The following is a 16,920-nucleotide window of genomic DNA, read 5'->3' on the forward strand; positions in this document are numbered from 1 at the left end:
CATTAGTGGTGGTAATATTGCACTGGTAATGGGGGATGTTCTTTTTATGACTAAAACCCAACAACAGTCATGTTTGTAATCATGGTGTTTTAATAAAGATAAAAAATATAAAATAAAATAAATAAAAAAATTTTCTGGGTACAAAAATCTAGTGGATACAACCAACACTGTGGAAAGAGCTGCTTTGCTTAGGAAATACAACACTGTTATTATTAAAATTCTCACATTCTTGCTCATATTTAGAATGAAAACATTTTTTTCCTGAGAGCTTGGACTATCCCAATCTCAATATTAACAGGTGATTAAGTCTAGTTATATAAGCCTGCCAAAAATCAGTTTCTTTATAGCTGTTGTGGACTTCTCCAAAGATGGGAGAACCCCAGTACACAGCTCAACATGAAAGTAGAAAAGTAGGGAAGTCCATATCTCAAGAGGGGAGGTACAAGAGATATGTGCTTGGGCACCATGTACCCAGGTAGCACATGTGTGCTCAATATATTTTTGGGGGGAGCCACACCTGGCGGCACTCAGGGGTTACTCCTGGCTCTGTGCTCAGAAATCTCTCCTGGCAGACATGGGGGACCATATGGGATGCTGGGATTTGAATCACTGTCCTTCCTGAGTTGGCCGCTTGTAAGGCAAATGCCCTACCACTGTGCTATCTCTCTGACCCTTCAATATTTAACTTTTTTATTAACTCTTAGGCAACAGAAAGGACTTCAATTTTTTTATTCAGAAAAACTGTTTCACATGACACTCAGTGTAGTTAAATATGCCCAGTAACTTATAAATTACCAAAAATATCATTACACTTTTAAAATATTCTTGTATATTTAATCAATTACATAATTTTACATATTTTTTTCTTTTCCCTCATTTATTTATTATCTTCCCTTCCATCCCAGTCTCCCATTATTCATCTTTTAGACAAGAGCTGGCAATGGTCAAAGTAAATTTTATTATTTTTTATAAATTTTGTTTTTTAATTAGACAGTGGGCACAAAAATTTTTTCACATGTAAATATTGAGGAAATTTAACATTGAAAATCAATAATATAAAACCTTGCCTTCAACACTTCCATTTTCAGTTGTTTGTGCCTTTAATGCCTGGTATTTATTTTCTTTCCAACTCAACCTCTGTCATAATGAGCTGGTTTGCTCTTCCTGCCCTGTACGTACCTGTGGGAAAGTCTGCTAAGAAATTCCATTATATGAATTTGGCCCCCATCCTTCTGTGCCCAGAGCACTGGCACTGTATCCAAAGTACCCAAAGAATTTGGATGTAGGTAGAGTTCAGACTTATCTTTCATCTCAGTAAGTCAGGCCTGATTGTCTTTGGAATAGCTTAGGAAAAGCACCAGCCCACTTGCTCATGAGGCAGAAGCAGGTTAACAAATCAGCATGCCCTCCTCCTCACCTAATTCCTGGGTGAGAAATAGAGCCAGAGCAAACCAAAGCTAGATTCTTGATCATTCCAAATAAGCTTCTGAAGAAGCTGGAGCCCTAGCTTTCCTTTCATCAAATTTTAAGAATGCTAAGTAAATGAACTAGTATCAGCACACAAGCACATTTTCTGACTGCACAGCCTCAGGTACTGTTCATAATTCACAAGAAATAAAACATTCTCTGAAAAATAAAGATAAAATATCTAAAATAAAGATAAAATATAAAATAAAAGATAAAATATCTAAAATAGGGAGATAATTGTATGTGATAATTCAAGAACCCCCGGTCAAGATCCCCTTTATTTGCAGGACTACCAGACACAATTATCCTAATATTAGCCATTCAAATACTCTTTTTGTAGTTTCAATGTTCTACTTTCTAAGCATGCAACTGTTTATATGTATATTCTGCCTTCTTTGCTACTTCAAAGCATGCAGCCCATTCCACAGCTAACCTTTTGTTTGTACAAAATTTTCACCTTTTTCCACTTTAGTTAAATATTTGACTCCTCAAAATTTTTACTCATCAGCATTATGTTTTTCCACACATACCATCCAATTTATTTATGAACACATTTTTTGACCCTCCTCCTCTTTTCTACCATCTGTCATCCCCCAATTTTGTTTGTGTTTACATTTGCCTGCTTTCTTTGGTGCTGGAGAAACATTTTTTTAAATAAATTGTTTTCAATTTGCCTTCAATATTTTACTCTGAACTTTACTATATTCAGTTACTTTCTTTTTTATCTTTTAGATAGGACTTTCCCTTTGTTGCTCTTGTGATTCTGTGGTCACAGCCATGTTAAATTGTAATGCTTGCATGCTTAGTCATGATGCTCAACATGGGTGGCACACTGTAGGTGTACTTGCACACTTGCCCAGCAGGGTCATGCTCACTACTCATGGTGTTTGTAAAGCTTCTACTTATGGTGCTGGCCAGTATCACTTTAATGTCACACACTACTTCACTGGGTTAGAATCGACGGTTTCTGTGCTTGCACATTTTATAGGGATATTTGGAGGCAGAATCTGGGGCTGTAACTAGTGGTACTCAGGAATTACTCCTTGCTCTGTGCTCAGTAGTCAATTCCAGAGGTGCTTGGGGAATGATATGAAGTGTTGGAGTTCAGGCCAAGGTTAATTGTGACTTGCACGTTTTCCAATTCTGGTGCTTGCTGAGAACACTCACTCTATTTGGGGTCCTTGCACACAACTGATTGTGTGATGGAGAAAATGAATGAAATAACTCATTCATTTGTTTTGAGTTAAAAATATTTCTACTTAGCTGCTTTAGTACAATATTTTCTTTCTTTTTTCTTTTTTTTTTTGGGGGGGGGTGGTTTTGGGTCACACCCGGCGGTGCTCAGGGGTAACTCCTGGCTGTCTGCTCAGAAATAGCTCCTGGCTGGCACGGGGGACCATATGGGACACCGGGATTCGAACCAACCACCTTTGGTCCTGGATCGGATGCTTGCAAGGCAAACGCCGCTGTGCTATCTCTCCGGGCCCACAATATTTTCTTTCAATAATACATAAAATAGAGCCAGATAGATGCCTCCCAGAATGACACACATGCCATACATGCACTTGGCCCCGAGTCTGTCCAACAGGTACTGCATGACGCCTGGGTATGCCTCTGCTGCCCTGAAGCATCAGTGAGTCTGAACACTACCTCAGGGTGAAAAAGAGCACTAAATTTTAGGCCTGCACCACCAGGCCAGCTGAGTATAGCCAGGGTTGTCCCCTTAGGCACTTTCTGAGCACTGTTTAGGAAGTTCTCTGTCAAAAATTATTTTTTGGAAAACACTGCTTTAGAATAATGTTATGAGATGAAAGAAACATTAGACTCAGGTCTGCTTCTAAACCTTCTGTGTAGATGAGCCCCAAAGTGACTGAGGTAAAAATAATATATTTATTTCCACTGTTCTTTTTGCATATATCTGTATTAAAAGGATATATGAGGCATTTGTACTGTATTTACTCAAAAATTTTTCTAGAAGAATGTATGTACTTTTTTGGTTTTGTTTTTGGGTCACACCTGGTGATGCTCAGGGGTTAATCCTGGCTATGAGCTCAGAAATTGCTCCTGGCTTGGGGGACCATATGGGACACCAGGAATAGAACCCAGGTCTGTCTTGAGTCAGCCGCGTGCAAGGCAAACCCTCTACCACTGCACTATTGCACTGGCCCCAGAATGTATGAACCTTTATGTTTGTATTAAACATTTAATCCACACAAAGCATCATTGTAAACATAAATAATGCCATCTAACTTCTCATATGGCATAGAAACATAAAGGCAAGTTTTTTTCTTTGTTCTATTCAACTTGAAAGGAATTTTCCAGGGGAAGAGATAGTACTGAGGTTAAGGCACTTACCTTGCAGATGGATGACCTTAATTTAATTTTTGGAACTACATATGGTGCCATAAGCACTGCTTGAAGTGGTCTCAGGACACAGAGTCAGGAGTAAAATTTGAGCATAGCTGAACCCCAATGCCAAAATTAATAGATAAAAATTCAAATCATTAATTCTATTTTTAATATTTTTCTTAGAAATACCAAAGTTCATAGTCCCAAATTCAAACCTCCTGCAGAGTTTAATGTCCTTGTACAAATTTTCATAGGGAACCGGAGATGGGTTCTGAAACTGTAGGCAGGTTAAGATCCCTTTCTCAACTATACATTCATTCAGCCTGCAGTTTAGGATCTGGACAAATCACCAGGGAGCAGTGTTTGAATCTTTCCTACAGTGCCATTGCATCTGCAGAAAATAAAAGTAGAAAGTGCCTGTAATCTCCCCCAAATGTCTGAGCAACACTTTTTAAAATTACGACTTAACTTAATGAAGGCAGAGATGTTCATATAAATCATGAGTGTGAGGGTTCCTAATTGACAGCCATGAAACCTAGAATTTACTTTTGCAACACCACTTGATTTTAATGCTCTGCGATCTATTACCCTGCAGTATTTTCTTTCCCAAGGAAGATATATTGAAAAGATTAGGTGTAATAGAATAGCAGACACTTGAGAAAATACCTCATGCATTGCCTTGAGTACTATAATCATCTTTATCTCTACACAACCTATCAGAAAACCAACACTTCAAGTTTTACAACCCATTTTAGATACAGATGTGTTTATGATGATAAAGTTCCCTGATGAAAAGCTTAAGTGCAAGTATTGTCTTGTGAATTGTGGCCTTTACTTAGAGTTCAAGAAACCACTTCATTAAGCTCAGAAGTGTTGGTAAAATAAATTATAGCTATCATGAGATGCAGTCTTCTTCCTACAGAAATTAGAGAGTTAAATTATCATATTATCATTAAAACAACAACAACATATGCTTCTCTTTTACCTTCCTAATTCCAGCCTCAAACTTGGTGGAAAAATAGTCAAAAGAAATAAATACTGGATATTTTATTTAGAACTGGAACAAGCTTAGTTGTGCATCTATTTTAGCTAGAATATGTAAAGAATTCAAATGTGCAATGATATATAATTGGATAATTTGTGATATGTATGCAGCATGTATACTACTTAAGAAAAAATAAATTCCTTTTAGTTTTTCTATCTTTTGGGACACACCCATTGATAGTCAGGGGTTACTCCTGGCTCTGCCCTCAGAAATGGCTCCTGGCTTGGGGGACAATATGGGACACCAGGGGATAGAGCCTCTATTAGCTCATGCAAGGCGGATGCCCACACTGCTTGCACCACCCCTCCTGCCCCAGAAAAAATCAAATTCTTAGGTATGTGATATTACCCACTTATGTGAAACCACTAGCTTTAGACACAGTTATTGCATCTCACATAATAGCAATTTTTTAGGTAAGTCAGTCATATGACACACTTCTTTTAATTGACTTCTAGTTATCTTATTTTAAAACTGGACTTCACTGTAAATTTACTGTCATCATGGTTACATCTGTGATTATCTTTTGCTTAACTTTTTTTATTTGGTTTTTAATGATGGAAACAAAACAGATTTAAAACCACAGCTTCTGGAAGAAACACTTGTTTTTGCCGGTCTTGTATCTCTCCTCAAACTTGACCTTGGCCTCTCTTGCATTAAAAGCAGGGTCTCTGAAGACATCCTTATTGACAATGGTTTTGTCCAAAGGATTGTCCACGGAGTACATTGTGGGCATAAGGTGATTATAGTTATATATTTTCACGAAAGACTTGATCTTTGACCTTTTGGCGATTTTCTTCTTGCCCATGGCAGCTGTCACTTTGCGTGGATAGCGGTCAATTCTAGCCACCAGGGCATGGCTGTAGGGACAGTCTGAGGTGCCATCATCAATGTTCTTGACAATGACTGCTTTGCGACCCGAGTAGCATCCATCCAGCTAGCACCAGTACCACCTTCCCTGGTTTCATTAAACTTGCCCATTTCGACGGCAACCACTCGGGCCTACAGCAGAAAAGCTTGCTTAACTTTTTTGTGTATAAAATTGATAATCAATGATACCAGGACCAGTCATATGAACATGTAGTGTAAATAAGAAAATGACCAGAGTGGAACACCAAACAGAATAGATACCCAACCTATAATAAACTGTAAGGCAGCGACCATTTGCAGTAGGATTCTGGGGGGTAAAGGAGTGAGATGTAGGAGACATGCTGGGAACGAGTGGAGGGAGGATAACATTGGTGGTGGGAATGCCCTTCATTCATTGTCACTATGTATCGTAAATAATTCTATGTAAATGAACTTCAGTCACAATAAAAAAATAGTTATGTGAAATAAAAAATTAATAAAAATTTCCAAAAAAAATTGGTAATCAAGGGCCATATCATCAACTCTCAAGTGGTGGACATATGCCTTAGGGCACAAGTCCCTGGATTTGATCCCTGGTATTCCTGAGCACAGCAAAAGAGATCTGATGTCTCTGAGCATCAAACTGAGTGTCATTCCGCACATTCAAAACTAAATAAGCAAGAAAATTAGATGAATAATAAGTGTGTAATTTGCAAAGACACATGTAAAATGAATATTGAACTTCATTAAGATTTAGGTGGAAAAGAATGTATCTTTCAGGTGCTAATTATAAACAATCCAAATATGACATTCTGACTATTGTCTACTGGTCACAGGATAAGGAAAGTTTGCTTATTTTCCTGAGTCTTAATTTCTTCTATAAAATGATCATAATCATCTATGTGAGGATGTGGCTTAGAGTTAGAACAGTTGCCTTGCATATGTACGGTTCTGGCACAGAGAAAATTAATAGCATGCATTCAAGAATTCTGGATTAGAAAATACATCTATCATAGCTATCACAGTGCCTAGCACATTTTAGTAAATATGAATGGTAGTAACATGATGATCATTAATATAAATAAATATAATGATGCCAATGTTACAGATCAAACAAAGTTGCTAATTAATGAAACTTTCTTTAGGTATTACAAATGAATGCTTAATGCATAAAGTCATAAAACATGACATAGGAGCAATGAGATATTACAAGAGAACTGACCAGTATCGTGTCTGGTTTCAGAACAAGGGATGCTATTGGGAATATATCAGGGCTCCAGATTATTGTTTCAATTACAAAGTGGCAGTAGTTTTTATATAGTACATCTGTAGGCAGTGAACAATAGCAGGTGACACCATGTGATTTTTTTTCATAACTGACCCCTTAGCCCAGGCCTCTGGTGGCAAATGAAAGTGCACAACCAGATATCTTTTGTTGTCAGTGAAGTTACTTCTGGAAGCTTCAACTTTTTAAGGGATAATATAGACTTTTATAAGAGTGAACAAGGTATCAACAATATGCAAAGCACACAAGGGTATACAATAGATATCAGAGGCATCTCCTCTTTCAATTTTGATGATGCCATAGCAAATTCTAGAAAAATTAATTTATAAAATCCTCGGTCAATTGCATTGCGACTGGATGTTTTCAGTCAAATGCCTATAGTTCCAGTCCTAGTTTGCATGGAGGAATATGTGAGAATATCTATAGCTCTTATCATTGCCTCTGCCCCATGGATGGTCAGGCACACATTGTGAAGTCAACATTGATGAATGCTTCTCAAGGACCTGTATCTATGGCAACTCTACTTAGAAAATAGCAGCCTATTGCTGCAAGTAGGAGCCTGGATACACTGGTGTAAACTGTGAAGTCAACATAACCCAGTGACAGAGTTATCCATGGGTATGGGACACCTGTGCATGGCTATTCCTGTCTCTGTTTGGGAAATTTGGCTGAACATTTGTGTAGGTGAGCACACTTAATTTTAGGCTATTCTTTATACTTTTTTTGCTGTCAAGTTGAGGAAAGTGTATATAAGCTGAGCTGAAAGATCATTTTCATTGCCATTTGATCTTGTAAAGACAGGATCTCACTTTCCCAAGTGTTCTACCTGACAGCAAGGTAGCATTTTGCCCAGACCTTAAGTGAGTCTGAGGTCCCAGAAATAAATATATTTGCAATCACTGCAAAAGCTGAATTTTATTTATTTGTTTAATAATTTAAGAACCATGGTAGCAAACATGTTTATAATTGGATTTAAGCCATAAAATGCATGCACAGCTTTCACCAATGCAACTTTTCTGCCACCAATGTCTCCCATTTTCCTCCTCCTCACCCCTTTAATCTCCTGTCTATCTTCAATAAAAGCATTATATTTCTCTATCACTGTCATGGTAGTTGTTAGTGTAGTTATTTCTCTGTGTTTACCACTCTTTGTGGTAAGCTTCATATCCTGGTCCTTCCAGCCCTCATCTTTATTGCTTCTGGGTACTATTACTATACTGTCTTTTATTTTTTTAAAACCTACAGATGAGTGAGACTATTCTGGTGTCTCTCTCCCTCTGACTTTTTTTTACTTAGATTAAATGGACATATATAGTCATTACATTTTACTTAGCATAAATGGACATATATATAGAGAGAGACAAATTTCATCACTTCATATTTTCTAACAGCTGTTTAGCATATTTAGCTGTTTAGCATTGTGTAGATGTACTGCAGTTTCTTTAGCCACTCATCTGTCGTCGGGCATCTGGGTTTTTTCCAGATTTTGGCTATTGTAAATAGTTCTGCAATAAACATAGGAGTGCAGAGGGCATTCTTTTACTGTGTTTTTGTGATCTTAGGGTATATCCCTAATAATGTTATTGTTGGATCATATGGAAGCTCAATGACCAGATTTTTTTTTGGTTTTAGTTTTTTTTTTTAGGTGGGCCACACCCATTCGACACTCAAGGGTTACTCCTGGCTATGCGCTCAGAAATCGCTCCTGGCTTGGAGGGACCATATGGCATGCCGGAGGATCGAACCACAGTCCATCCTAGGCTAGCATGGGCAAGGCAGATGCCTTACCTCTAGCGCTACCACTCTGGCCCCAGTGTCCAGATTTTTAAGGAATATCCATATTGTTTTTCAAAAAGGCTCGACTAGATGGTATTTGCACCAGCAGTGAATGAGAGTTCCTTTCTCTCCATTACCACACCAGCAGTAACCACTTATTCTTTGTGATGTGTGACAGTCTCTGTGGCATGAGATGATATGAATTTTAGTTTAGCTGAACGTTAGTACTGTTGTGGGACTCCTATCAGTAAAACAATGATCCAAATTTTTTGGTGTTTAAATATCAAAAGGACATACTCAAAAGTTACTTAAAATTTGAACAAAAATTTATATAATCATTAGTAATTGACCACTTTTATTATTTTGTTTGTTTGGGGGCCACACACAATCATGCTTACTCCTAGATATTTACTTGGAACTATATGGGATCAGAGATCATACCTGGATTGATAGCTTGCAAGGCAAGTGCTCCATCTGCAGTACTAACATTTCAGCTCCTGTAACTGACCTTTATTAGAGATGATTGGCATCTTCCACTCTTGAAAATTTTCTTATGTTATGTGTGTCATATGTTTGTATAGTGGGCTAGGTTTGAAATCCAGGCCTCATGCATTCAAGGCATGCACTTCTATCACATCTCCAGCTTCATAGTATCCCATTTAAGTCTAATTGATTAGCTCATAGGGAAAAAAAAACACTATCAACTAGATTAGTTTATCTTTGTTGCAGTATGTGCAACATGATATAATTCCATTTATCCTCTGCTTTATGCATATAAATTATGTATCTAAATCCATGCACATTCACAGTGGGTAAAGGAACTGGGATACCCCTTAAATCTTAGCCAGTGCTTCCAAACTCCCCATCTTGTCTTGCAATAGCATTCTGTTTACCTTCTTATAATTTGTTGTATCTTTTCTGAAGAATCCTTACTATATGTGGCTTTGTTATTTGTTATCTCGGAGAGTCACTCTCTAAATCCACATGCAGTTAACCACTGAGTACTGCAGACAAACCTCCTAGATGGCATTTGGCTTGAATTCAGGTAAGTTATAAATTATTAGGTAAGGAGCAGCAAGTGTTGGCAGGGTAACTGGAGTTCAGTTGTGAGAGCCAACCGAGAGATCATGAGAGTGCTTGGGTATCAGAGTGCACTTCTTGCTTTCCTGGCCTTTATAGACATTCAATTTTCCTCTGGCCTGTGTTGATTTATTATCGAAGCAGCAGCACATCTAGCTATAGCAAGTTTCTTTTCATCCCCAAATTTATAGCCACCCCCTGGCATAGATCTTATCTCACGAGTGAAGGCTGTAGAGAAATGCATGATGAATTGCTCCTGCTTGTTACAGAGCACACCAACAGACACACTTTACAGAGAGACCTAGTGATTCTGGTATAATGCAGCACAATTAATTGTAACTCAGCCAGCCTGAGTCCTTAATGAGCTTGGCATTAACTACATAGAGAAACTTTTCCAAAAGTTTTCTTGAATGAAGCAAACAAGATGAACAGCTGTGGTTGTTACTTTTATCTCTCATGACACACAAGATTGCCCTCAGCAGTCTGTGGGAATGAGAAAGCAAATCTCATTTGCTGCAGCAAAGGCAACTGCATCCAGTTCCAGAGTGAATTGAAATGCTGGCACTGGCCAGGTTTTACTAGGCAATGGTGGATCACGTTTGTGTTTTATAGAGGAGAACTTGGTGGTGTTACTTGAAATTTATTCATCCTCTAATTTTTCATCTCAGTTTCCATTGAAAAATCTATGCCGAAATACAGATCCAGACAGTCAAACCACAAAAATGATAGAAAGAAAAATTACAGTTTAGGTCAAAGTAAAGAACAATTTTATACCAAGACTTAAGAAAAAGAAATATGTCTCTGAAAACATGTAATATGATTTATTTTCTTTTTTATAAGCACTTCTGGACTTATTTTTCTTTCTCATGAACTCTGATGCATGATGCCAATATAGATGGATACTGTTAAAAACAAAATATGCCCAAAGATGGCCTTATAGAATTACTCGGAACTATAAAACTCCATATGCCTTGTGCCTATGATTTAACCTGTCCTAGATAAGGTATCACCTAATAACAGGATCTTTAATAGAATTGGCCTAAGCCTTTGATCTATAAACTGCTGAAAATGTTAAAATTATATTTCATGTCACTGGTCAAAAGTGAGGCCTAGCAGTAGAAAGGCTGCAAAGTCCATAGTTTTTCAAAGGTATAAAGATCCCCCAAATGATTTTAAACCAGGACTAACAGTATTCTTTTGTCTAGGTACTATATAAACAAATAATAAATAGCCACTTACTAAGTACAAAATCAAGCACCCATAAATACTTTCTCTAATTCATATTTTCCAATTTATATGGACTATCACCTGCATTCCAGGAAAAAATTTCTACTCAGAGATTCCCTGTGCACTTTTTTTTTAATATATAAAATCTTTATTTAAGCACCATATTACAAGCATGATTGTAGTTAGGGTTTCAGTCATAAACAGAATACCCCCCTTTATCAGTGCAGTGCAACATTTCCACTACCAATGCCCCCACTCCTTTTCCCCACCTGCAGTAGAAGCCACTATGCACTCATAATTTTATCATTTCCTGAGAATGGTATTAATTGGAAATATTGTTATTGTTTGTGTTTGCTCTTGTGTAAAAATAAACTGAGGTTGAGAGACAAAGGAGCAGGACAGGTGCCAATCTAGATGCAAGTTGCTCTCAGGTTGACCTGCTTTCCAATCCTCTACTTATCTATTGCATGTCCTAGAATAAAAAAGAATTATTAAAAATTGTTTCTTTACTTTTAAAAACTAAAGAAAAATAGAGAAATTATTCTTCTAACTCATATACAAATCAGGTTCATTTATTTTGATCTCTAATCACTTCTTATAATGAATAAATTAGACAAATTCAAATTAAAAAACATGACAGAATACTTTTTGTCCAAAGAATAATTAATGGTTATTTTTTATGTTCCAAAACTACATACCATTTGATTAATTTGCATTTTTATTTCTCTGATTATTTGGCATCACACAAAGATATCTCTCATGCCATTTTACAGAACTGTAGGAAATTTGGTCTCTACCTGCTTTTTACTCTTTGAACATTCAGTAGTGAGTCTAGACCTTACTCAAATAGCTACTTTCTGCACTTCTTCCTAAGAGACATATTTTGGACATATAGGTACACAAAAGAACTAGCTGTAAGTCAAATGCTACTTCTGTAGCATCCGAGCTTTGCCATGCAGCTTATTAACCTAGAAACCATTCTGTGTGCCTCACTGACATTCATCATCAGCTTACCACATATAGTTCTTTGCCCTACATTTTGAGCAACCCTTAACCGTTTTTACATACTGATTATGATTTCAATTTAGTACTTAATTTTACACTAATGCTTAATGAAAATACTTAGGATTCATTCAAAACATTGTTATTTTCCTCTGATAATTTCCCATTGCTCCTACTTACAATAAGTATGTTTTTCTCCTCTATCATTCATTAAACATTTAGACAAGTAAGGTGTTGAAAATTACCTAAAAGATAGGCAGAAAAATGAAACTATGTTTTCCACCTCTTGTGGAATCTTTTCCATGTGTCAAAGCTTGTATGCTGCTGGTGTATTTCCAAATGCACATTCAATACATGATTTTGTCAATTATTAACCAATCTCTAATAAAACCTCAAGTGACATTTAAAGTTACAATGTGTTGTGCAGAGAGAAATAAAGAGAAATAAATGAGACAACTAGAAAGAATGAGAAAGGATAACTGGGCAGTCCTCCAAGTGCTGTATGCATACGCCTTCCATGAAGTCCTAAGTGACCAAGAAGTTGTCTTGTAATAATTTGCCTTTCCTCTTTCTGGTTCAGTGTCCAACTTCATAGTGTCATTTTGGCAGGTTGTAAGTGATGGATGGAGTGAATAGTGGCCCACCCAGACAGAGAGTAGTTGGCAAGCTCCCTCAAGTTGTCAAGTTTTGCTTCCACCTAATCAGAGAAAATTTCCTTCCAGCCCAGAAGTTTAAGCCAAAAAAGGAAAATAGAATATCTTAGCTATGCTTGGTATCCAACAGGATAAGGAGCTGTTTTTCTTGGACAGTCTGTTTCTCCTTTATATCTAGTTGGCATTGCCCTCCCATCCTTTATATATATATAAAACCTGGTGATTTGTCTATGACACAAGCGGGAGGTGGGCAATAAAAAAACTTTTCATCAAACTTCATTGTTAGCTTCTCTGTAGAGATTCTTAAAGCAAAATGTCCTGAAGTATTAAGAAATACTTTAATTCATGCACTGTGTGTCTATGCTTCATAATGTTTGACACTAGGTAAATGTTAAATCAACATCTAGTGAATAATTGAATTGGGGTGAGTGAACTAACAAATGAATATGCAGAAAAATAAATTGTTGATTAATAGGACAGATTTTAGGGAAGAGAACATTTTTATTTACCTTATAATTTATAATACTTGATGTTAAAATGCACCTTTTTAAAAGGAATTTCACCTAAAGGTGAAAAATTAAGTTTAGCAATGAAACATATTTATTAGTGAGTGAAATTCCTCCAGTTATCTAATTAATTTACATTTTGGTTGAAAACAGAAATCCTAAAGAAAAGAATTCAAGTCTCCAGGGAAAACACTCTCCCCAGTTTTTAGTGGGGTTTTCCTCTTAACTTGGAGGCAGTGGTACATTGAAATCCCAACAGCTCTGTAGACACCACATTGGGGGGGGGAGGGAATCCAGTCCCAAACTCATGGTTCCTTTGTGGACCCAATAAATTGAAGTTTTATAAGGTGTTTAAAGACACTAATGCTCTCTTGGGAGAAACTAACTTCTACAGAGCCAGTTTTCTCGTGGTTATTTTTTCCCTTCAAAACTCAGTTCTTCATTCTAGAGGACTCAGTATGTGTAAGCGGTCTCCACTGAACCCAAAATTTGTGAACACAGTTTTAAGGAATTATCTCTCACCATCAAGTATTTATAAATTAGGTTAGGGGTAGGAAAACTCAACTCTGCTGTTCTAGGCAGAAAAGGTTAATTGTATGCAACAGGAATCCAGGTTCATTTGTGAGTTTATTTTCAAAGTGTGACAAGGACATGGATGAGTTTGACTCATTCCATGTCTCAATGGGCCAGGATCTGCTCAACCCAAAATAGTGCCTCCGTGCTGTGCCTTTGCTGGTGAGTGCTGAGAGGTAGATTCCAACAGCTTCTCCTTTTGGGTCTTGTCTAACTTTTTCTCTGGCAAGACCCTCGCTCAACTCTTCTCTTACCTAATTTTTCACATGAATGATGAGCCAGTTCTTGAGTGAGGTAGATGCTCAGTAAGATACATTTGAATGGTTCTCAACTGAAAAGCCATTTAATTTAAAGATACATCTTGACTCATTAGATCTTTAAAAAGAAGAAAGTCATCTTGGAAACTAAATTCAAGAACTATTTAAAGCATCTCACAAGCACTTTATGAGCCTGTAAACTACCTATTCTAGGTTTAAGTTTAGAAAATGAAAAGGACCAGAAATGTTAATCAAAAATCTTTACTATATAAATATATGATCCTCCTTAACACTTTATATTTGAGTTACCATTGCACTAAAAGGTAATTTTAGAACCAGCTCATCTTTGAAAACCCTTTAGAATGTAACATGCCCTCATTTACTCTGATGCATTGGATAGTCTATTCAAACATTGGGGAAAACTTACATTAATATTTGCATTCCCAAATATTTGTAAAACCAAAAATAGATTCTAGAGAACAACACATGAGTATTTTTACCTTTATTCCCTCTGTAGGTCTTCCTATACAATTCATTTCAAATTTAATAAGTGCCTCTAATATACTTAAATATGAGTGAATGACAATTTCTTGGTTCCATTAGGATACCTCAGTTATCAGTGTAATTGCTCATTGTTTTCTATACATCAACTATCTAACATGAGATATTTAACTTAAAAATACTGACCCTTCTTCCAGAAACATAACGAAAGACTCTGTCCCAGGCTCCATCCTAGGAGCAACATAATGACCAAGAACACCAACTACAGAAGATGAATTAAAACGACACTGAAGAAGCAGAACTGCTAGAACCACAAAGGAAGACTTCATCATAAGCTCCATTTCTTGAGCTACACAGTCACCAAGATCTCTAGATACAGAGGACTTATTTTACCATCCATGATGAAGCAGAATTCTTCTATACACCACAAAAGCAGCGAGGGGAGAGTAAATGATCATGCAAGGAGTCTATAGTTAATCCCATGAGAGTATACTTCAGGGATGGAGAAACCCTGTATCTCCTAGGCCAAGGGAATTCCCCCTATAATATCCCAAATAATTACTGTGCCTATGCAGGGGGAAAAAAAAAGAAAGGGGGGAGAAAAAAAGCACAAAATAATCATTTTCCACATACATATTTATTGATTGATTGTTTTTTGACGCCTTTATTTTGGGATAGATATTGAAGTTAATGTCTCCTTTTTTATTTTATATTATTTTATCTTAACTTTTTTTCTTTTTGCACTCTGGCATGATTTGAATTCAGAACCGAGACTATTGTGTGGTGCTTCTCTTTATTGCTGTAGGGCTCACTGGATATTTAATTTGACATTTATTTTTGTATTGTTATGGTGTTTCAATTACCTTTTTCATGTCCTCTATCAAACTGAGGCTGATAGCCACTAGAAGGACTCCACCCATTTTCAGCATATTTTTTTAAATTTATTATTTATTTATTTATTTATTTATTTATTTATTTAAAAAATTTTGCTTAATCTTTACCCCATTCTATTGCCTTTCTTTCCCTCAAACAAAACCACATAACTTGATTTATCTAGGTTAGCCTCTCAAATAGCGGGAGAAACAAGGGAGGGCACCAGGACCAAACAGAGGTATGATCACTGATAGTAAGCTAGACAAAGAGGGGACCACCTACTCTAGCAGACTGGGGGGTGATGGTGGGGATATGGGTTGCAGAAAGGGAATGGGGAAGGGGGGAGAACAAATTTGGTGGTGGGTATTTCCCTGATTCAATGTTAATATGTATCTAATATACTAATGTGAAAGATATGTAAGCCACTATGATCAAAATAAAAAAACTTACTGACCCATGGGGCCGGCATGGTGGTGCTAGAGGTGGGGTGTCGGCCTTGCCAGCGCTTCGATCCTCTGGCATCCCATATGGTCCCCCAAGCCATGAGCAACTTCTGAGTGCATAGCCAGGAGTAACCCCTTAGCGTCACCGGGTGTGGCCCCCCAAAAAAATACTGACCCTTTTTTGTTTTTTCAACAAAATTGTATATGATCATGGCACTCACAAAATGTAATGGTACATTATTAAAATGGTACAAAATGTAATATTCTTGTTTCTGCATACCTACTTTTTACCTTTATTTCTGTCTTACTTTACCTTAACTATGTTTTTTATGTGGTAATATCCACAAGTACAGGTAAACACAAAGATAGATATACTCACATATGACATAACTTGGAAAAATCCTAAACTAGTCCTCCTGAATTGTGGCTCTTTTGCAACATATGTGTCATTAGAAATAGATGGGGGTAAGGTGGGTAGGAGGAAGATTTGGGACATTAGTGATGGCAATGTTGGTGAAGGGGGATGTTCTTTACATGACTGAAACCTAACTACAATCATGTTTGTAGTCAATGTGTTTAAAGATATTTTAAAACAATTTCTTTTGAGGTGCAGAAGCTTCTCAGCTTAATGTATTCCCATCTGTTTATCTCTGCTTCCACTTGTTTGGAAAGTACAGTTTCCCCCTTGAATGTGACTTTAGTCTTAATGTCATGGAGTGTTTTACCTGCGTGTTGTTCTATATACCTTATGGTATCAGGTCTGATATCAAGGTCTTTAATCCATTTAAATTTTACCTTCGTACATGATGTTAACTGGGGGGGGGTCTATGTTCGCTTTTTTGCAAGTGGCTAAGACCAGTTCTGCCAGCACCACTTGTTGAAGAGGTTTTCCCTGCTCCACTTAGGATTTCTTGCTCCTTTGTCAAAAATTAGGTGATTGTATGTCTGGGGAACATTGTCTGAGAACTCAACCCTATTCCACTGATCTCAGGGTCTCTCTTTATTCCAATACCATGCTGTTTTGATAACTATTGCTT

General features: G+C 37.0%; 1 protein-coding gene and 1 pseudogene across 1 annotated transcript in view; one reads left to right on the top strand and one right to left on the bottom strand.

Moving 5' to 3' along the window:
• The window catches only part of CRB1 (crumbs cell polarity complex component 1), a 133,071-nt gene extending 122,586 nt beyond the window's left edge, over positions 1-10,485 (top strand). The window contains 5 exon segments of the mRNA XM_049770781.1: positions 4,000-4,095; positions 7,096-7,289; positions 7,292-7,438; positions 7,441-7,591; positions 10,317-10,485. Coding sequence (XP_049626738.1) covers positions 4,000-4,095; positions 7,096-7,289; positions 7,292-7,438; positions 7,441-7,591; positions 10,317-10,485 — 757 coding nt within the window.
• Positions 5,433-5,826, bottom strand: LOC126003491 (60S ribosomal protein L27-like; annotated as a pseudogene).
• Positions 10,486-16,920: the final 6,435 nt, after the last annotated feature.

This window comes from Suncus etruscus, chromosome 3 (assembly GCF_024139225.1).
Source record: "Suncus etruscus isolate mSunEtr1 chromosome 3, mSunEtr1.pri.cur, whole genome shotgun sequence".
NCBI lineage: Eukaryota > Metazoa > Chordata > Mammalia > Eulipotyphla > Soricidae > Suncus > Suncus etruscus.